Genomic DNA, 22238 nt, shown 5'->3' on the forward strand with positions numbered 1-22238 from the left:
TGGAAGGAAAGTTATGACCAACCTAGATAGCATATTCAAAAGCAGAGACATTACTTTGCCAACAAAGGTTTGTCTAGTCAAGGCTATGGTTTTTCCCGTGGTCATGTATGGATGTGAGAGTTGGACTGTGAAGAAGGCTGAGCACCGAAGAATTGATGCTTTTGAACTGTGGTGTTGGAAGACTCTTGAGAGTCCCTTGGACTGCAGGGAGATCCAACCAGTCCATTCTGAAGGAGATCAGCCCTGGGATTTCTTTGGAAGGAATGATGCTAAAGCTGAAACTCCAGTACTTTGGCCACCTCATGCGAAGAGTTGACTCATTGGAAAAGACCTGATGCTGGGAGGGATTGGGGGCAAGAGGAGAAGGAGACGACAGAGGATGAGATGGCTGGATGGCATCACTGACTCGATGGACATGAGTCTGAGTGAACTCTGGGAGTTGGTGATGGACAGGGAGGCCTGGCGTGCTGCGATTCATGGGGTCAGAAAGAGTCGGACACGACTGAGTGACTGACCTGATCTGATCTGAATCCGACGGATACAGAGGCTAACAAGCTTAGCCACACTAGAGAACATGAGTGCCTGAACTGATAACTAGTCCTCTCAGAGTCAGTAAATCAATCAGTGGAGCTTTTTACATGATCAAGTTGTAAGAGGAATATGCTGTTTTACAATGGCTTCCAGCCAGGGGTATGAGGATCACGGGGCATCTTTTACAAGGAAGACATGTCCTCCTAGGGATGGACTGATCACGTGTATTTGTGTTCCTCCAAACTTACATTCTGCAAATATCTAATCAGCATTTGTTTACTCTAAATGGGCAGTAGCTGATTTGCTAGCAGAGCTTATTGCCCACTATCTTAAAGCATGTGAACCACAAGCTGCAATCTGAATAATCTGTCTTTGCAACAATGTGTGGCAATCAGAAATAATGCGTTGATGCTCAACCCATACCATGGAGGACTAGCTTACCTTTTGGGTAAGGTCACTGGCTTCATTGATGTACCGATCTCGCTCTTTTTCCAGTTGAAAGATGATCTTTCTCTGCTTCTGAGCTTCCTCTTTGTAGTTTTGGATTTCTTCCTCCAGATTCCTCTTGGCTTGTTCATGGAGCTTTACCAGGTCTATCTGTTTCTGGGTTGCACTGACCGCCTTAAGCATATTCTGAAAATAAGGACAGCACCGAAAAATGTTTGTGGGTTTTGGGTTAAATTTATTTGTTGCCTTAATCCTAAAATAATTAGGTGCATTGTTTGGGAGATGAATAAAAATAATCATATTTTCTACAGATTACTAAGAGCTTGTTATGTTAATTTTGCACAGAGCATTATAAACACACATAAAAAGGCACTGAGAGACAACATCCCCAGGAAGTGGGCTTATATTGCTCCCATATTAGGGGTAGGAAACTGAGAATGAGAAGATAAGCTACTTGCCTACAAGTTCATGGGCTTCCCCAGTGGCTCAGTGGTAAAGAATCTGCCTGCAATACAGGAGAAGCAGGAGACACAGATTCGATCCCTGGGTTGGGCACATCCCCTGGAGGAGGGCATGTTAACCCACTCTAGTATTCTTTCCTGGAGAATCCCATGAACAGAGGAGCCTGGTAGGCTACCGTCCATAGGCTCACAAAGAGACAGACATGACTGAGCACATACACACGCACACACAAGTTCACCCAACAGGGGAGTGACAGAGCTGGAATGTGAATCCCGGGCTGGCTGACCCCAAAGCCAATCTCTATTCCAACGCTAGCCTTTCACTTGTGAAGTTAGAACAGCTGAACCTAATCATGTACCACAGGCTTTGACTACAAAATAAAATACAAACCTTCTTATTAAAAATACAGACAGCCAGAATTAACATATGATCCAACAACATCACTTCTGGCCATCTACTCAAAAGAACTGAAACACGTGTTCAAACAAAAACTTGTACATGAACATTCACAGCAGCTCTATTTATAAAAGCCAAAAGGGGAAAACAACCCAAAAGTTCATCAACTGGATGAATAAATAAACAAAATGTGCTATATCCATACGGTGGAATACTACTCATCCATAAAAAGGAATGAAGTAGACAGTACAACATGGTTGAAGCTTGAAAGTATTATCCTGAGTGAAAGATGTCAGACATAAGAAGTCACATATGGTATGACTCCAGTTATATAAATATCCAGAATGGTCAAATCCACAAAAGCAGAAGCAAATGAGTAACTCCCAAAGATGGGAGGAGGGGAAAGTGGGGTGAGACTGCCTGACAGGTACAGGGTTTCCTTTTGGGTGACGAAATGTTCTGGAAGTAGATTCATGATGTTTTACACAACATTGTGAATGTATAAAATGTCACTACTGGCAAATTTTGTTTTCTGTGTATTTTACTACATTAAAAAAGAATTAACCTGGTTGTTTAAAAAAAAAAAAAAAAAACACACAGATGCTCACATCCCAACTCCAGAGATCCGTGGATCTGGGATGGGACCCTGGCACCTACATTTTCTGGGGGCGGGGGAAGCTGCCCTGGTGGTTTCTGATGCTACTACAATGGAAGTGCCTTGATTTGGCTGTGCAAGAAGTCAGGTTATTCCTCTGGAACACAGAATTAATACAGTGCAACTCTGCAGCCATGCGCATGATGGACCACAGCATGTCTGCTTCTATAGCCACAGCTGAATGGACCCAGAGACTTCCGAAATAGAACCTCTAGATTTTTTTATCTCAGTAGAAGATGTAAACTCAGGAGCTGTTTATTGGCAATAGCTTTTTTCTGCCATTTGGACAGGGAAACAGAGAGAGAGATGATTTCACTGAAAGACAGAAATGAAGCCATGACTCGGCTGGAAGTCTAGTGGTGGGGGGAGGGGCTTTCTGTGCATCCCAAGAGTGAAAGGCCAGGTTTTCATCGTTCCTGAGGCCCAGCTGTATCCTTAGGTTCTGTGTTGCTGCTTAGTTGCTAAGTCGTGTCTGACTCTGTGAACTCATGGACTGTCGCCTGCCAGGTTCCTCTATCCACGGGATGTTCCAGGCAAGAATACTGGAGAGGGTTGCCATTTCCTTCTCCAGGAGATCATCCCAACCCAGGGATAAAACCCACATCTTCTACACTGGCAGGCGGGTTCCTTACCACTGAGCCACTTGGAAAGCCCCCTGGGTTCCACGAGGCACTTCGTAATCCCTTCCCAAATCTCTAACCAATACAGACCTGCAGTCAGGACTGAAAACCACTGGAATATAAATTGGTTTAAAAAAAAAACAAAAGGACATGAAACCTTGGTCGGATGATGACGGAGAAAAATGGAAAAGGTCAACTTTACTTTCAAGTACTGAATTAAACATTTGCTCTATGAAAGATAAAGTCCCTTCAACACGACACTGAGAGAACCAAATATATGAACATTGCTGCCTGTCAAAACTATGTCACTCATTCATTGAATGAAGGTGGCATTCCAAGTCAGTGAGGAAAGGATGTATTATCAACAAAGGTTGACTGCACACCTGCAGAGGAGCAGGCGCACTGTCAGGCACTAAGGATGCAATGGCTGGGAAAGACAAAAAAAGTTTAAAAAGTACCTGCCTTGTTGAAAAAAATTTGAATTTTCAATGGTGACAGTTTGGAAAGGATGCAAACATTTGGAAGTAGTGGTGGTGCATGAAGTGCTGAAGTTTTATATGATTTTAATTTGTACTTCTGAGTTCATATCTATATTGGGATTCAGAGTAAACAGCATATAAAAAAAAAAAAAGTACCTGCCCTCAAGACCAAGCTGATGTAGTCAAATTAAACAAATAAGTGTAAAATTAAAGTGTTAGGTGTCCTATTGTGGCAGAAAATCCAAAGGTGGTTTACCAGAACATACAAAATATAAATGGATTAAATGTTGTATATGTTACAAAAAAAATTTTTTTAATCTAACTCCAACAATAGTATTTATATTACTATTTATATTATATTATTTATATATTTATGTTATTTATAAATTTATGGAATAAAGGCACAGTTCTAGGATTATGCAAAAAAAAAATTAATGACTTTCTGAAGGAGTGATCAGCATGTAAAGATACTTAATCTTCTACTCTTTTCTGAGATTCCCTAGTCTGCTCTAAACTACAGGATAATCTGCTTCGTTAACAATTATTCATTTCTGGGAAACCTAAAGAAAAATTAAAATAATAAATATTAAAGTAATAAAAAATTGAAATGAATGAATATAGGCTGTATCTTCTTTGATAAGATGAAGCTCTATTGACCAAAAGCCAGCAAGCTGTCTGCTGTGGAAGCAGCCTCCCCACTCTACACCTGGCACATCGCTTCATGCTTCATTCTCCCTGGAGGGAATTCTTGAGCAGGAATACGTACCCTAGACCTGTGAATGTAGTTAATCTCCTCAGAGTGACTGTCAATGGAGGTAATCCTCTGGAAGGGGCTGGGAGAGGAAAGGGGCATGGGGGCAGGGTCTGTAAGCCTCAAGCTCCCCACAGCCTCTCCCTCAGCTTTGGACCATACTGGGCTCAAAGACTAGGAGGAATAAGCACCAGAAGCAGAAACCAAGGCCTCCAGCACTCGGGAAAAGATGGAGGAAAGGTTAGAGACTCTTGGTATGGCCAACCGGCCATCCTTGAAACACCTGAAAGTTAAAGTTTATTAGAACTCACTTGTATTTTCTGGATTGGCACAAAATTGCAAATTATAGATATTAAAATCAGAAATCTTGATCAACTGCTTAGGTGCCAAATAAGACACCAGCAATAGGAACAGAAACCACAAGACTCTCTGAAATCCCCTGCTAGTTTATATGATAATTCTTCAAAGTGCCTTTGTGCTCACAGGTGATACTGTGGTTTCAATTCACAGCCAGTGAACATGGATGTGCATAGCTGCGTAGAGGACAATTGAGCACTATTATTAGTTCTAATCTACTTTTGTTTGGCTCAGAGTTTTCTTTCCCCTGCAACCGGTTATAGGCAGATATTACAGCACTAAAGAAAGACATTTATTCACCAGTGTTACTGTAACAAACGCACCTTATTCAATATGTCCCTTTCTCTCAGAAGCTCATCCATTGCTTTCTTATCAAGTTCTGCTTGTTTCTTTGAGGCCTCCACCTCTAAATCACCAGAGAGAAAAACAATAATAAATATAAAGAGAGCCTGCCAAGAAAGAATCTGCCACAGTGACATGAAAACTGCTTTATATATTTATCTGTAGCTATAAAACTGCTTTCTGTTGAATGGTACATGATCTTCATTATAACTCAGTGAGGTAAGTCTTCCCATCCCACTAAAGAGATGGAAACTGAGGCTTAGAGACCCATACACCAAGGGTCTGCAGCCAGGAGGTGATAGGGCTAGGGTTGGGAGTTTGGTCTTTCTGACTCCAAAAAGTCCTAGTTATTTAGTCCCTAAGTTGTGTCCGACTCTTTTGTGACCCCATGGACTGTAGCCTGGAGGGCTACATGACTCCTCCAGGCATAGGATTTCCCAGGCAAGAATACTGGAGTAGGTTGTCACTTCCTTCTCCAGGGGATCTTCCTGACCCAGGGATCAAACCCATGTCTCCTTCACTGGCAGGCAGATTCTTTACCACTCTGATGCTAGGGAAGCCCCCAAAGTCCTTGCTCTCCTGAAATATTTTTTATTATACAAGTAATTAGAAACACAGGAAGAAATTGGAAAATAAACAATTCCAAAAACTAAAGGGAAAATTTTTTAAAAAAATCAGAATCTAGGAGAGGACATATGTACACCTGTGGCTGATTCATGTTAATATTTGGCAGAAACCAACACAACACAATACTGTAAAGCAATTATCCTTCAATTAAAATAAACAAATTTATTTTAAAAAATCAGAATCTACTTAAGATTTTGATGTGCCTCTTTCCTGACATTTTCCTATGCAAATACATATGTGTATATAAATATATTTATACACCACATACACCAAGATGGAGCCATAACACACATATAGTCTTGTAACTTGCTTTTATAACTAACCAGTATAAATAAATACCTCTCTATAATATAAATGTGTATCTACAGCAGAACATTTAAAGACTTCATATTTCACTGTATAAAAATGTTTAATTTATTAAGCCAATCCTCATCTTAACACTTAAATTGCTTCTTTTTATTTTTTTGTTTTGCAATTACAAGCAATAATCTTATGAAAGTTCCTGCTCATTTGGTCATCTAGGAGAGGAAGTCCTTGAACCAAAAGTGATTTTCTTTTTAAAGACCTTTTTCTCCAGCTGCAGAATTTCTCTCCAAAAATTAATAACAGTTTAAATCCATACCCAAACTAGAACAGTTATTACCATTCTCCTTGATCTTTGACAACCTGATAGCTTTTCCTAAACCAGTATGTTTATATTTAATTCACATATCTTTGATTGGTAGTGAGGTGGACTACTTTCTCATGTTTCACAATCAATTATTTGTTTTCTGGTTTTCAAATTGTCCACACTAACTCTCTGCCCATTTTTCTCATGAATTATTTACCTTTTAGTGAATTCGAAAGAGCACCTTATATATATATTAATAATGACGATACTAACTCTTTGGCAATGTTTTAGTCAATTTGTCTTCTTATACAGAGTCTTTGGGGGCTTCTCTGGTGGCTCAGTGGTAAAGAATCTACCACCAATGCAGGAGACACAGGCTCAATCCCTGGGTCGAGAGGATCCCTTGGAGAAGGAAATGGCAATCCACTCCAGTTTTCTTGCCTGAGAAATCCCATGGACAGAGGAGCCTTGCAGGCTACAGTCCATGGAGTCACAAAAGAGTCCGGCACAACTTAGCAACTAAACAGCAATAGAGTCTTTTGTCGCTAAAAAACAACAACAACAAAAAACAACAACACTGTGTAGTTTTTGAGAGAAATTGAAAAATTCTAGTCTCTGAATAAAATATATGGTTAAATGAGCTAAAAACAATGAAAAAGACACCTGATGTCTCAAGATACCATTGAACGGTTGAATCAAATAATATAAGAATGCCGAGCTGTATGCATCATAAATGTATGAAATTTGTGTACAAATGTTGTATTGATTACCAACTTTCAGACTCACAAAGTGATCTCTCCTGTAGGTTATTAACATTTAATTTCATTAAATCTCTCCATCTTGACTTTACTGTTCCTACATTTGACCTTAACTTTTTTTCCAAAAAAGTAGTTTACTATCTTACTGTCATTTTCTTAATAATCCATACTGCACACTGGTATGAAACAACACCTTTATCTTAGATGATAATCACGGGTCTTTTTGTAGCCTTTCCAATCCTTTCCATTGATCTGTTTATTCACACATTTTCACTAAACTATTTGATTACTAAAGCTTTATAATACATTTAAACACCTGGTAAAGGCTAATGCTCCCTTCTCACTCTTCTTTTCCAGAATTTTATGGCTATTGTCACCTGTTTATTCTTCTGGAGGAACCCTAGAATCAGTTTTCAAGTCCCAAGCAACATAACTCTCTGAAATTTTTATTGGAGATATTAAATGTGCAGATTAATTTGGACAGATTTATATCTATACCATATTGAGTTTTCTCATCCAGGAACTTGGTGTATTGGTCCATTTTTCAAGTCTTCCTTTTTATACCCCTCAAAAGAATTCTGTAGTGTTTTATATATATAGGCCTTACAGATATTTTGGTAACTTTATTCATAGATATTTTATTACTTTAGTTGCTATTGTGAAAGGGGGGTCTTCCATCATACACTGTAACTGATTCTTTGTAGGAAAGAAAGCCATTGATATCTATATATTTCTTTTATAACCTGCCACCCTGTTGAACTCCTGTTAGTTCTGGCAATTTTTCAGTTCACTTCTTGGATTTTGTGGCAGGAAATCATAACATATGGGGGCCTCGTGCTCCTAACCATTATGTGCAATATCCCTGTCTGATAGGACACATCAAAAGGAAGTGCTCCCTAAGAAGAAATAATGATGCTAACGAGATCCACAAAATAACCAGAAGAGAGAGCACGATGACTTCTTTAAACATGATTTAAGAATGAAGAACTGCGGTCAATACTTAATGGGGAAATTTTTTCTGCAGGCAGCTAAAAACTATTGTCTGCAAAAATATGGCAGTTTTAATATGGGAATGCTTTTGAAATTCACCAAGCCAATTACAAAATGTGCTCTACCAGTTCTACCTTTGTGTGTGTGTATCTGTCATTGAAGATACTAGATTATAAACTCATGCTACACTGTAAGCATCCTGAGGGCAGGAACCTCCAGGCACCCAATGCCTAACATAATGCCTCCTCACAGTCTGGACTCAGGTTATTGAATGAGTACATAAATGGAGAAATGACCAATATCAACTGCAACTGTGCCTCAGTAAAAGATTATTTCTGATGTCTTAGAAGGAAATGTATTGGCACTTCTCAAAGACTTTAGTGACAAATATTTCTAATAATCTTATCTAGAGATCTAGATTTTACTTAACTTTTAGGGAGGCAATGTACATGTTTATGCTTCTGGGTATGTCATCTCAGTCAGTGAGTTACGGCTGAGTTCAGTGAGGTGTTCCTGCCTCACATTTTCTGGTGCAGTCGGAAGTCAAATCCCGACCCCTCTGTCTCCAAGTCTCTGAGCTGTTTCTACCACACCATATTTAACTAATATATGCCATATTTTTAATTATATTCTTCTTCAGGAGGGGATAGCATTCTCTCATTACTTTTATAAGCAGTAATATATCTGGATAATAATAGATGACATTTAGTAAGCACTTACTACATGCCAGGCACTGTCCTTTCGATATTAGCCATTTTATCCCCAAAAGCTAAATGAGAAGGAGGTGGGATCTGAACCGAGGCACATCTTCAGAGTCTGTATCCTTAACGATGTTTCTATACTACCTGGCCTCCTGTGGCACTTAAATTTTCCCTCCACAGGTCACAGTGATAGTTGGGTAGAATAGGGATTTGCCATATGGTAAGAGGAAAGGAGTTGGAAGCCATTTATTTTTGTCTTGCTGATTCCGGGTACACTATTGTCTCATATACTGCTCATGGGGAATATTCAAGTTTCATTTCTCCTGCATCCTCTGTGAAAAAGAAAACTTAAGGAAAGATCATGTAGAACCCAGACTTAAGAGTATACGTGTGTGCTAAGTCACTTCAGTAGTGTCTGACTCTTTGTGACCCTATGGACCACAGCCGGCCAGGCTCCTCTGTCCACGGGATTCTCCAGGGAAGAATACTGAAGTGTGTTGCCATTTGCTCGTGCAGGGGATCTTCCCAACCCAGGGAACAAAACAGTGTCTCTTTTGTCTCCTACTGTTACTTACTTCATTGACAAATACTGAGCAATACTTTGGGCTCAATATAATCCGTTGAAGAGTTTTTTAAGGTAAGAAAGTTCAAGGTATACAAAATGATGTCTCCTCCATATTATCTAATTGCTAGTTTCAATGTTGCTTCACTGAATTCATTCCGCATGGTTTGTGCTTATACGAGTGGAGTTGTCAAAAGACGTAAGTCACCAATGAAATTGCTTATAATCTAATAAAAACAAAACACAAAATGATTCTTGGTTTACCTCTCTCTAGTCCCAAGATCTGATTTTTCAGGGTTTCCTTGTGCTGTTCCACCTCTCCCTTTTGATCTTCAATCTGGTGCAATTTCTTATGGATTTGTTCTCTGATTTTGTTGAGCTTCCCAATGTCAAGGCGCATCTGATGGACTTCTTCCTCTTTGGCCTGTAATTAGTGAGAGAGGATTACCAGGGATACTCGGTCAGTAAAGGACCGGTGACTGGATGATGGTAAACTCAGAATCAATAGAAGAACATTCTTTCTAGGTCAGTGCAGAATTATTCTGTGGGATTAAATCAAAACACACACTGTGTAGTTTTTGAGAGAAATTGAAAAACTCTAGTCTCTGAATAAAATATATGGTTAAATGAGCTAAAAACAATGAAAAAAACACCTGATGTCTCAAGATACCATTGAATCGTTGAATCAAATAATATAAGAATGCCGAGCTGTATGTATCATAAAGGTGTGAAATTTGTGTACAAATGTTGTATTGATTACCAGCTTTCAGACTCACAAAGTGATCTCTCTTGCAGGTTATTAACATGCTGTAAAATATTGAGTCTTTTGGATCCACATTGCCACTGTGGAACAACTACATACAATAGAAAAGTCACTGTCCCCTTCCTCGAGTACATTAGTCTTTCTGTTCAGTAGCTCAGTCATGTCTGACACTTTGCAGCCTCATGGACTGCAGCATGCCAGGCTTCCCTATCCTTCACTATTTCCCAGGGTTTGCTCAAACTCATGCCCATTGAGTCAGTGATGCCATCCAACCATCTCAACCTCTGTCGTCCCCTTCTCTAGCCTTCCATCTTTCCCAGCATCAGGGTATTTTCCAATGAGTCAGCTCTTCGCATCAAGTGAATACTTGGTGAAGTATTGGAGCTTCAGCTTCAGTATCAGTCCTTCCAATGAGTATTCAGGGTTGATTTTCTTTAAGATTGACTGGTTTGATCTCCTTGATCTCCAAAGGACTCTTCACCATCACACTCTGAAAGCATGAATTCTTCAGCACTCAGCCTTTTTTATTGTCCGGCTCTCACATCCTTACCTGACTGCTGGAAAAACCATAGCTTTGACTAGATGGACCTTTGTTAGCAAAGTAATGTCTCTGCTTTTTAATACACTGTCTAGGTCTATCATAGCTTTTCTTCCAAGGAGCAAGCGTCTTTTAATTTCATGGCTGCAGTCACCATCTGCAGTGATTTTGGAGCCCAAGAAAATAGTCTGTCACTGTTTCCATCATTCCCCCATCTATTGCCATGAAGTGATGGGACCAGATGCCATGATCTTCATTTTTCGAATGTTGAGTTTTAAGCCAGCTTTTTCACTCTCCTCTTTAACCTTCATCAAGAGGCTCTTTAGTTCATCTTCACTTTCTGCCATAAGGGTGGTGTCATCTGCATATCTGAGGTTATTGATATTTCTCCCGGCAATCTTGATTCCAGCTTGTGCTTCATTCAGCCTGGCATTTTGTATGATGTACTCTGCATATAAGTTAAATAAGCAGGGTGACAATATACAGCCTTAACGTAATCCTTTTCCAATTGGAATCAGTCCACTGTTCCATGTCTGGTTCTAACTGTTGTTTCTTGACCTGCATACAGGTTTCTCAGGAAGCAGATGTCTTTAAGAATTTTCCACAGTTTGTTGTGATCCATATAGTCAAAGGCTTTAGCATAATCAATGAAACAGAAGTAGATGTTTTTCTGGAATTCTTGTGCTTTTTCTATGAGCCAAAGAATTTTGGCAATTTGATTCAGAAGATCATTATATCTACTACTGTAGGCAAAAATCCCTTAGAAGAAATGGAGTAGCCCTCATAGTCAACAAAAGAGTCCAAAATGCAGTACTTGAGTGCAGTCTCAAAAACAACAGGACGATCTCGTTTCCTTTCCAAAGCAACCATTCAACATCACAGGAATCCAAGCCTATGCCCTAACCACTAATGCCAAAGAAGCTGAAGTTGAACAATTATATGAAGACCTACAAGACCTTCTAGAACTAACACCAATAAAAAGATGTCCTCTTCATCATAGGGTACTGGAATGCAAAAGTAGGAAGTCAAGAGATACCTGGAGTAACAGGCAAATTTGGCCTTGGAGTACAGAATGAAGCAGGCCAAAGGCTAACAGTTTTGCCAAGAGAATGCACTGGTCATAGCAAACACTCTTCCAACAACCCAAGACAACTCTACACATGGACATCACCAGATGGTAAATACCAAAATCAGACCGATTATATTCTTTGTAGCCAAAGATGGAGAAGCTCTATACAGTCAGCAAAAACAAAACCAGGAGCTGACTGTGGCTCAGCTCATGAACTCCTTACTACAAAATTCAGACTTAAATTGAAGAAAGTAGGGAAAACCACTAGGCCATTCGGGTATGATCTAAATCAAATCCCTTATGATTGTACAGTGGAAGTGAGAAATAGATTCAAGGAATTAGACCTGATAGACAGAGTGCATGTAGAACTATGGACAGAGGTTTGTAACACAACACAGGAGGCGGAGATCAACACCATCCCCAAGAAAAAGCAATGCAAAAAGGCAAAATGGTTGTCTGAGGGGGCCTTACAAATAGCTGTGAAAAGAAGAGAAATGAAAGACAAAGGAGAAAAGGAAAGATACACCCTGAATACAGAATTCCAAAGAACAGTAAAGAGGATAAGAAAGTCTTTTTAAGTAAACAATTTCAAAGAAATAGAGGAAAATGATAGAATGGGAAAGACTAGAGATCTCTTCAAGAAAATTAGAGATACCAAGGAAATATTTCATGCAAAGATGGACACCATAAAGCACATAGGGTATGGACCTAACAGAAGCAGAAGATATTAAGAAGAGGTGGCAAGAATACACAGAAGAACTACACAAAAAACATCTTCACAACCCAGATAATCACGATGGTATGATCACTCACCTAGAACCAGACAGCCTAGAGTATGAAGTCAAGTGGGCCTTAGGAAGCCTCACTACGAACAAAGCTAGTGGAGACAATGGAATTCCAGTTGAGCTATTTCAAATCCTAAAAGATGATGCTGTGAAAGTACTACACTCAATATGCCAGCAAATTTGGAAAACTCAGCAGTGGCCACAGGACTGGAAAAGGTCAGTTTTCATTCCAATCCCAAAGAAAGGCAATGCCAAAGAATGCTCAAACTACCGCACAATTGTACTCATTTCACATGCTAGTAAAGTAATGCTCAAAATCCTTCAAACTAGGCTTCAACAGTATGTGAATTGAGAACTTCCAAATGTACAAGCTGGATTTATAAAAGGCAGAGGAACCAGAGATCAAATTGTCAACATCTGTTGGATCATAAAAAACCAAGATAATTCCAGAAAAATAGCTACTTCTGCAGAGTACATTAGTCTATGACTGTCCATATGGACAGGAGGACAGGGTGGCATTCATGAGCAAGTCTACATGATATCAAAAGGTATCAAAATGACAATTCTAGCAAAGTAAAGCACCAGATTTTTGTCTCTGGACTTCAAGTTTTATGAATTTTTTAAAAAATTTGCCATTCTTAGAAACTAGTTGATTTTCTGCAAATAAAGAGTGGCAATTATCCTCAGTTTTGATAATGAAGAGACTGAACTTAGCTGGGCATGTTATGCTCAGAGCACTGCTAGAAACAGAATCCCAGAGGTTTAGGATCTGATAACAAGATACTCCATTTTTCAAGGTGCCTCATGCACATTACCAAAGGAGAGAATTGTTGACTTAAGTATTTTTAATTTCACCTTAGGGGCTAATACATTATTGTGCCTTCAGTAGTCATTTCATTTCTGCTTTAACTTGGAGCATTCTCATAAAGAACAGTGAGTCAAGCCTTTCTGGACTGCTTAAATGTTCCTCAGCCTCAGATCCTGTGGGGTCCAAATTAGTTCATCTAAGATCCCTTTCAATTAAAAAATAAAATGTTCTAATTCAGTAGTTATTAATCTAGGCCTCATAGTGATACTTCAGAAAAGTTTCTAAGACTGCATGCAAAATAATATATAAGATGTACAAATATTAGTGTGTGTATGTATGTATGTGTGTATGCATGCACACACGTGCTTTTATCAGATTCCCAAAATGGGCTGTGACACAAAAACTGTTAAGATTTACTACTCGAATCAATGTATTTTTGTGATTAGTCATTGCCCAGTATCTAACAATACTAGAATAAGGTTTATGGATTTTTCAGAACTGCTGATAAACATAAAGCCACTCTGCTAAGCATGTAGGCAGACAATATATATCCAAGTATAAAACGGTTATCCAAACTTAATTTGCAAGCACTCTTCAGTGAGGGGAGACCATTCTTGAAATTTACACTGGACAGAAGTGAAAATCATGATTCTGCAGTCCTAAGAGTAGACACCAAACAGTACCAGTCCATCCCCCACCCCTCCCCTTCCATACAAGCAGTGAAATATAATCTGACTTCGTTGTCACTCACATGTGTAAATGGTTTCTAGCTCTGGGCTGCTGGTTACTTGCAAGGCTGAACTACAGAGATGAACATCTGAGCTCGCTTTGGAAAATATCTGCATAATCATATGACCAAGAATCAGCTTTGCAATGTTGTAAGAATGGACGCTATTATATTAAACTGCTTCTGGGCATCAAGCAATCACTGTAGGTTTGCACCTGCCTCTGATGGGCCAAGGCTAATGCAGGTTATGCAACCAAGGGCTCCCAACAGCACGGATCAACCTGCATTTACACTACTAGGGAATGAAAAAGGGCATGCCAAAGGAACAGATATGTCACTCCATGTTTACTTTGAGCTCCAACGCCTTCTGCTGGTTTTCTTGGGATAGCTGCTCACAAACCAAACTGTGCTGTTCGTTCTCTTGCTGAAGTTTAGCATTTCTCATCTGAAACTGCTCCAGCTCCTTTGCGGCTCTCTCGTTGAGTATCTGAAAGATGCAGAACAAGCTGGTTAATGCTTTTACAGGGGCTGCATACCCACACAGGAGGCCAGGCAGACTTCCTGGGACCAGGCAAGGCAACCACCCATTTTTTCATCTTTGCAGAAATGGTTCTCGCTCCCCAGTGAAAGCACAAATGCACTCAAATATGATGACTGTTAAATGGCTGAGGGAAATGATGCCTTCTAATGAATAACACAGAGAGCATAACTTTTTTTTCTGGGAGCCTTGGGAAGCCTTGTTCACAGGTGGTGGATAAATATTTTAATGCCTGTTTGCCATTTGGCAGGCTTCGCGTACGCAACAATCGCTATAATCATTGCAAATGAGCTAGAGATTCAAGCAGGCTTTATCGGCTATGGGGCTCAGAAGCTACATCTTCAGAAGCAAATCCTGAATTAACATGCCTATACTTTCGTGAACAGAACCTTTCACTAAACACCAACACAAGAGACAATTCTCCTTAATCCAACTTAAGTCAAAACTGTAGAACAGTAGTGGAATGATTTATAACTGCCTGACTTCAGAGTCAGTTTGATTTTCCTCTTCCTTACTTTGACTATCCTAAGAAGATATGGTTTCATAAATACATATTTATAAACACACATATTTTGGGAGGTCATTTCTATTGGGAAAATACTGGGGAGATGAAGGGATATCAAAAAGGTTAAAGGGGGGAAAGGGGGAGAAGATAGTTTAGAAAACACCTATTCCAATAACTTCCATTCAAGCAAAAGTTAAACACAGAAAGAATCCATCCAACTTCCCATCAATAAGGACTAAATAAGCTTTTCCATGGGTCCTGACTATTGTTTTATGATGACCAAAAACCTCGCAAAGAAAGGTTTTCATGCTCAAAGAAAGCCTCATATTTTTCTCATGTATATTGCACATCATATATTATCTACTTGATTTCCGGCTTTACATAAAATTAATAAAGCAACTGACAAATGAATGTGCTCTAATATCTAATTTTTTAAGTAGAAAAATGCTGGATGGCTTGAAAAATAGTTTGGAAACTTCTGAAAAGGACATACTTTGAAGAAATGACTTTTTTAAATTACATGAATTGGTTCTTTAAGAAATTATAAAAGACAGATTAGTATTTGTGTTACCTTAAACTGTTACTAGAGAGGAAATATTAGAAAACTATCATATTTAGAACGCATAAAGACTGTGTGTGGTTTTCCAGACTTGAAACTTAAAAATAAGCATGTTAAAAATAAATCATGTTATATTTACAGGCTGGAATGCTCTGTCCAGTAGAACTTTCTGCAATGAACTAAATGTTCTCTGTTCTGCGTATCTACTAGTCCCATGTGGCTGTGAGCACTTGAAATGGTGCGACTGAGGAACCGAATTTTTTATTTGATTTGATTTTAAATAATTTACATGTAAATAGCCGTATGTGGTTAGCTACCACATTAGACAGTGTGGTTCTATAACTGTGACAATAACATAAATGAATCTCACAAACACAATATGAGGAGAAAGACATTAGACACCAAAAGAGTACTTCCTGTATGATTTCCTTTCCGTAAAGTACAGAAGCAGGCAACACTAATGTCTGCTCAGAACTCAGAAGACAGCTGACCTTTGTTGGGGGGGCGCGGCGCAAAACGAGGAGGCTCTTGCAGTGCTGTTTCTCCCAGGCTGGATACAGGTGACCAAGATGTGTTCAAGGGCAGAAAATTTATCAAGCTGTACAGCTGTGACTTATACACTTTTCTATGTGTTATGTTATACATCAGTAAAATGGTAAAAAGAGATTAACCTGTTGGAGTATGGGGGGGAGGGAGGGAGAGGGCATAGGACAGGGGAGGACATCTCTATCCTCAGAGTCATTCGAAGACCAAACACAGCGCTACATGCTGTGTTACCAACATCCATCAACATCCATAGTGAAGGGATTTGCTGCTTTCCAGAGGAAATTCAAGAATCACCTTTGGCCAGACCCCACAGCGCAGCCCTGCCCAACCCACCTTCTGCTCTTTCAGCTGCTGCTCCAGCCTCTGAAGCTCCTCCTTGCTCTTCTGCACATACTGCTGCAGCGCCCTGATTTCCGTCTGCCTGCTGTCCATGTCCATCTGAATCTGCCTGAGCTCCTTCTCTAGTTTTTCTTTCTTCCGGGTCTCCCTTGAAGCTTCATTCTGACGTTGCTGGATTTCTTGTTGGAACTACGGGCATAGAAAGGACAGGCGGGGAAGAGATGAGCCCCTCTCTAGGACGAGTGTCAACAAGCTGAGCTTCTCCCTCTCTCGGATATTTTCAGGGCAGTGATATTTTAGTAGTATTTCTCCTGTAGGAGAGTCATCTTTGAACCCCACTGTTCAAACTTTTCAAGAATATTCTGTATTGTTTTTCAGAGCCTCGGCACCAAATGTATACCCTGATGGTGGGAACAAATCTACAAAGAAAGGTATGAAGTCCAGTTAAATATGGAAGCCCAGAGTTCTAGGGAGGTCAAACATGGAAAGAATTCATCCAACTTTCCATCGATAGAAACAAAGTAAAATGTAGCCAGCTACCCTAAATATGCAAATGTGTTTTCCATGAGTCCTGGATATTGCTAAACACAGTACCATATAGTTTTATCATGATGGCCAAGTTCTGTGAAAAGTCATTCTTTTATCTCAGGCTCGAAGGAGTCTCCTGTTATTCTCCTGAAGCTTGCATTTGTGTACTATCTATTTGACCCCTGGCTTTACAGTAAAGTGTATGGAAGGATTCATAGATGGCTTCCTCACAAAGGAGAAAGCCCAGGGGAACTGCTTCTACCATCCCCAGAGGCAGGGCATCCTGGCTGTCACAGGGGACGCCTTCTTGGGCCAGAAACGTAAGCAGTGCCCTGTCTTGGCAACTTCTCAGGCAAAGGCTATTGAGAAGAATGACTCAAGTAAAACCGCTCTTGCAAAAACCAACCAGAGAAACAAGCAGAACCATGGATGCTTCATCTGGGGAGCAGGGGGGTAAATCAGAGAGAGGAACAAGACGGGAAGGGACACTGGAGAAGGACAAAAGCTCCTTCTGGAAGGTGATGTTTCTCCATCTTTCTCTCCATGTTCAGAGCAGACCTGGATGATGGCCTGCTCTGCCTCTTCCCTGGACCGCTCCATTTCTTGCTGCTGTTCAATGGTCTGAGCTAAGCACTCTCGCAGTTTCACCACTTCTGACAACAGCTGGTCTCGCTCCTTTGTCACTTCTTCTTTGAATTTCAGCAAATCCCGGATACTACGAAAGAAGAACACGAGAGTCAGACTTAGCAGCCACAGCCATCTGCTCAGAGATCCTGTTTATCATCCTCTGAACTCATTTTCAGAGGAAACACTTTCGGTCAAGGATCAACACTATTCAAGTGTGAAAGAGAGATCTTTATCTCTGACACGGGAGCTATTTGTGAGTTGTTAACTGGAAAAAGAAGACGTTCCAGTAATAATACGCATAATATGATCCGTTTTCTTGTTTTTAAGCAATTACAGTCCATGTGTGTGTGCTATAGGCATTTTTATATCAAGATTAGGCACCAAACTGATAACCAGTTATCTCTGAGGAATGAATTTTAAAGTGGAAGAGTTGACAGGCTGATTTTTACCTCTGACTTCCCATATTCCTGTTGTATTTGAATTTGTTACAATAAAACTATAGTTAACAAGAGCTATTGTTAGCTCTTGTAATTAACCCTAAGGAGATGTCAATTTAGGAAATTATTTGCTTAATATATTCACTGGAGAGCTATAACCACAGCTATAAAGTCTAAAATGAAGCAAAAGCCTAAGCAAACAATACACATTGTCAGTTTTTTATTCATTCATACATTCACTCTCCCAAAGGGACATACCACATAAAATGTTCCCAAGAACAAAATTTGGAAAATGATTAGTGATGCCAGTTTTGGGAGTATGCACGCATGCCTGCTAGGTCACTTGAGTTGTGTCTGACTGTGCAACGCTATGGACTGCAGCCCGCCAGGCTCCTCTGTCCATGGGATTCTCCAGGTAAGAATACTGGAGTGGCCTGCCATGCCCTCCTCCAGGGGATCTTCCCGACTTAGAGATTGAACCAGCATCTCTTATGTCTCCTGCACTGGCAGGCAGGTTCTTTACCACCTGGGAAGCCTTTTAGGAGGCTATGCAGTAATGTTTATTGATATAAATTGTAAACCAGTTACCTCAGCATTTCAAAAACAATTGCATATGGTTTGGCATGATGTTCTTCAGAATTAGCATTTTGAAAGTAGAAAAACTGTCTGATAAGACCACTACCGCAGAATTCATCTAGAACAAGGCAGCTACTCGGAGAAGGCAATGGTACCCCACTCCAGTACTCTTGCCTGGAAAATCCCATGGATGGAGGAGTCTGGTAGGCTGCAGTCCATGGGGCCACTGAGGGTCGGACTCGACTGAGTGACTTCACTTTCACTTTTCACTTTCATGCACTGGAGAAGGAAATGGCAACCCACTCCAGTGTTCTTGCCTGGAGAATCCCAGGAAGAGGAGCCTGTTGGGCTGCCATCTATGGGGTTGCACAGAGTTGGACACGACTGAAGTGACTTAGCAAGGCAGCTACTTTAGAGCTAAGGAACCAGAGAACTTGCATTTAAGATGCTTGTAGCTGACAGTCATCAAATGACTATTGGAAGCACAGTGATTGGGTAATACATACTGACTATCCTTTGCTATGATTGTTTAATAAGGAACCCTCAAAATCGCAAACTCTTCTCCAAAAAGACGACCTGGAATTCTAAGGTTACTGCAAAGATAGACCGCTACATCTAAGTACACTGTGGAAGATAAAATGCAAGCCGGGTTCCTTCATCAGCTCTCCTACTCATCATGCTCTAATTTTCATTAAAACTCCTCCTAACGAAATCAGCTCCCTCATGTTGCTCTTCAATAGCTACTCTGATTGTATGTGACTTCTTTAACAAGAAAACGGAGTCATTATGAACACCACATCTTCTGTTTATTTTTCCTATTCCCTCCTGCATTTAGAACTATCTATCACCATTGGATAAATGTATCTAGAAAGCATAGGAAACCTAAACAGCAGGTAAACATTGCCAAGGATGCCTAAGGAAGTGCATGCTCATTCCTGGTTCATTAAGGTTTTGCATGCCCTGCAGAGTGCTAGGTTCATAGAGGAAAGATCAAGATAGCTTTCTCCCTTCAAGGAGTTTATAGCTTAATGGGCAGAGAAATGCAAATCATTTAAGTACAACATGATAAGTGCCATCTTTGAGGGAAACATTGGGTCCTATGACAGGGTTCCCACCTGACTCAGGTGGTAAAGAATCTGCCTGCCAATGCAGGAGCCACAGGAGACATGGGTTCAATTCCTGGATCGGGAAGATCCCCTGGAGGAGGAAATGGCAGCCCATTCTAGTATTTTTGCCAAGATAAACCCATGGACAGAGGAGCCTGACAGGCTACAATCCATGGGGTCACAAAGAGTCAGACACAGCTGAGCACACAAGCATGACCTGTTGGGTCCTATGGAAAACAGGGAACACAACGACTCCTCTGCCTGGTCATTAGGTCTGGGGCTAGGGACGAGGCTGAAATAGGGAAGCTGATGGTGATAGTTAAGATGGTGCTTAAGATGGGTCTTGAAGGATGAATAGTTGTTTACTGTGTGGAGAAGGGAAGAAAAGAGATCCGTGGCATTGAGAACAGTATGGCCAAACGCATAGAGACGTGGGCAAGCATGATGCTGCTGGATGTAAGTCTAGCAAGGCTGACTGGGGCAGATCTACAAAGGGCTTTGTATGTTCAAGACTTTGGTCTTTATCCTTTGGAAATGGGTAGTTGTCAAGGGTGCAACGTGTTGGCAATGGAAGCACGCAGTAGTACATGTTTGAGGAGCATAAGGCTAGTATGGAAGATGGTAAAGAGGGGAGATGTCTCCTTGAAGGCAGAGAGAACAGTTAGGAGTCTGCTGCCAAATCCTGCAGAGAATGGGGCACCCAGTGGTGATGGGGAGGAGGGGAAGAATGAAGTGATGCTTAGAAGACTGAGTCAACAAGACAAAACTTTAAGGGATGGAGAGGTAACAGGTATGAAGAGCAAACTATTTTCTGGCCTAGAACCTGAGGAAGTAGGAAGGATGGTGGTATGGCTAATCATGGGTCCAAGGACATTTGGGAGGCACTGGGAATCTGAGTAGAAAGTCAGCCATTTCCATTCCATACAAGTTTCATAGAAATAAACTTAAAATCTTTACTCATTTTCAAACTGTATCACTGACTTTATAGAGCCAGAAGTTTGATATAACCACAAATTAGTCCTGAGGGGACTTCCCTGGTGGTCCAGTGGCTAAGACTCTGCACTCCCAATGCAGGGAGTCCAGGTCTGACCCCTGGTCAGCAAGCCAGTTCCCACATGCCACAGCTAAAGAGTTCACATGTTGCAGCTAAGACCCAGAGCACACAAATAAATAAATAAATGTTTTTAAAAAAAGAATACCTTTATTTAAAAAAGAAAAAAAAATGAAGTTCTTGGGTGTGGAAAAAGTGAGTATTAAAAAGAAAAAAAAAAAAACAGTAATAGACAAGCAACTATCTCTGGGAACCCAACAAGGGAGTGTCTTACATTCACAAAGAACCAGCAAGCCCCAGGCTGTCTATTGAAGAAGGAGGTCTCCACAAGTAAAATGACCTACTTGCTATCTTGGTCCATAGACAGTCCAGACCCTTGCTCGACTAGTTTGGTTAGGTTCACTATTTCCTCCTTCAGGGCAAGAATCGTCTCCTTTGCCTTCTGCTCTTTATCATAGGCTGAATCCACCATCTTCCAGGCCTTTTCAATTTCCTAGATGAGCCATGGGATATCAGTGAGAAAAACCAAACTAGGTTCCATATGCAACATAAATTGAATAAATAGAATAATAAAACAAATACAATATAGAAGTTATTTATAGGGACAGAAGATTATACCTTATACACTATGTATTAAATGTATATTGACTTACTGCATTGTTTGGCATGAGTTAGTCAATACTGAAGAGCTGTTTTAAAGATGGAAACTGGCAAAGGGTATTTCTTCTTGTGTAGGTGAATGTAGTTACAGGGTTCACGTACTGCAAGAGTTGCTAGAATTAGTGGGATTATTTCTAATAAAGATGTTAAGATATGTTCACAAAATCTAAAATGAAAGTTTATGTGCTTTCCAAGTCCACATATTTTATAGGAAAAAAAGAAAAAAAGGAATGGTCTTGGACCCAAGTCCTAAATGTGAAGCTCTTCATAATTTCATATTAAAAATATGTTTTGCCCTCAGGCCCTAAGTGAGCTCCTGGATGGCAATGTGAACTTTAGAGCCATCCATGGAAACGAGGCCTTGACTGTCACCTAATTGTACACAATAGCCTTGATAATTCCCATTTCCGGAAACCCAAGCTTAGCCTTCTCATCAAATGCTTATAGGGGAAAAGCAATACTATTCTGAATGCAATGTGGTACACTAACAGAAATACTTAAAAGAGAATCACAGGCTTTAGAGTACATGGATGAAGGACAGTAAATGTTGCAACAGACTTGAGTTTTGCCCTCCGACTTAATTTTCTTGCAAAATTTCATCAAGTGGAATGTGAGCCCCTTTACACAAATAAGAATCTATATGTTTAAGGTGAAAATATTGTACTTTTATGTGACAAGGAATAAAATGAGTGGAAGAAAGTATTTAATTAAATAAATTCATCCCATTACATTAGAAAGAGATGATTCTTGGGTAACTGCAGCACATAATTTAGTGATTCAAAACAAAA

The 22238-nt window shown here is 40.2% G+C and overlaps 1 protein-coding gene across 1 annotated transcript in view; it reads right to left on the reverse strand.

Moving 5' to 3' along the window:
- CFAP58 (cilia and flagella associated protein 58) overlaps window positions 1–22238 on the reverse strand; it is a 109815-nt gene that overhangs the window by 77547 nt on the left and 10030 nt on the right. Inside the window, exons 3-9 of the mRNA XM_010859392.1 lie at window positions 21135–21283; window positions 17552–17708; window positions 16460–16654; window positions 14328–14465; window positions 9553–9712; window positions 5022–5104; window positions 973–1164 (exon numbers count right to left, since the gene is read on the reverse strand). Of these exons, the coding sequence (XP_010857694.1) occupies window positions 973–1164; window positions 5022–5104; window positions 9553–9712; window positions 14328–14465; window positions 16460–16654; window positions 17552–17708; window positions 21135–21283 (1074 nt within the window). The remainder of the gene's footprint in view (window positions 1–972; window positions 1165–5021; window positions 5105–9552; window positions 9713–14327; window positions 14466–16459; window positions 16655–17551; window positions 17709–21134; window positions 21284–22238) is intronic.

This window comes from Bison bison, unplaced genomic scaffold (genome assembly GCF_000754665.1).
Source record: "Bison bison bison isolate TAMUID 2011002044 unplaced genomic scaffold, Bison_UMD1.0 scf7180017864456, whole genome shotgun sequence".
Classification (NCBI taxonomy): domain Eukaryota; kingdom Metazoa; phylum Chordata; class Mammalia; order Artiodactyla; family Bovidae; genus Bison; species Bison bison.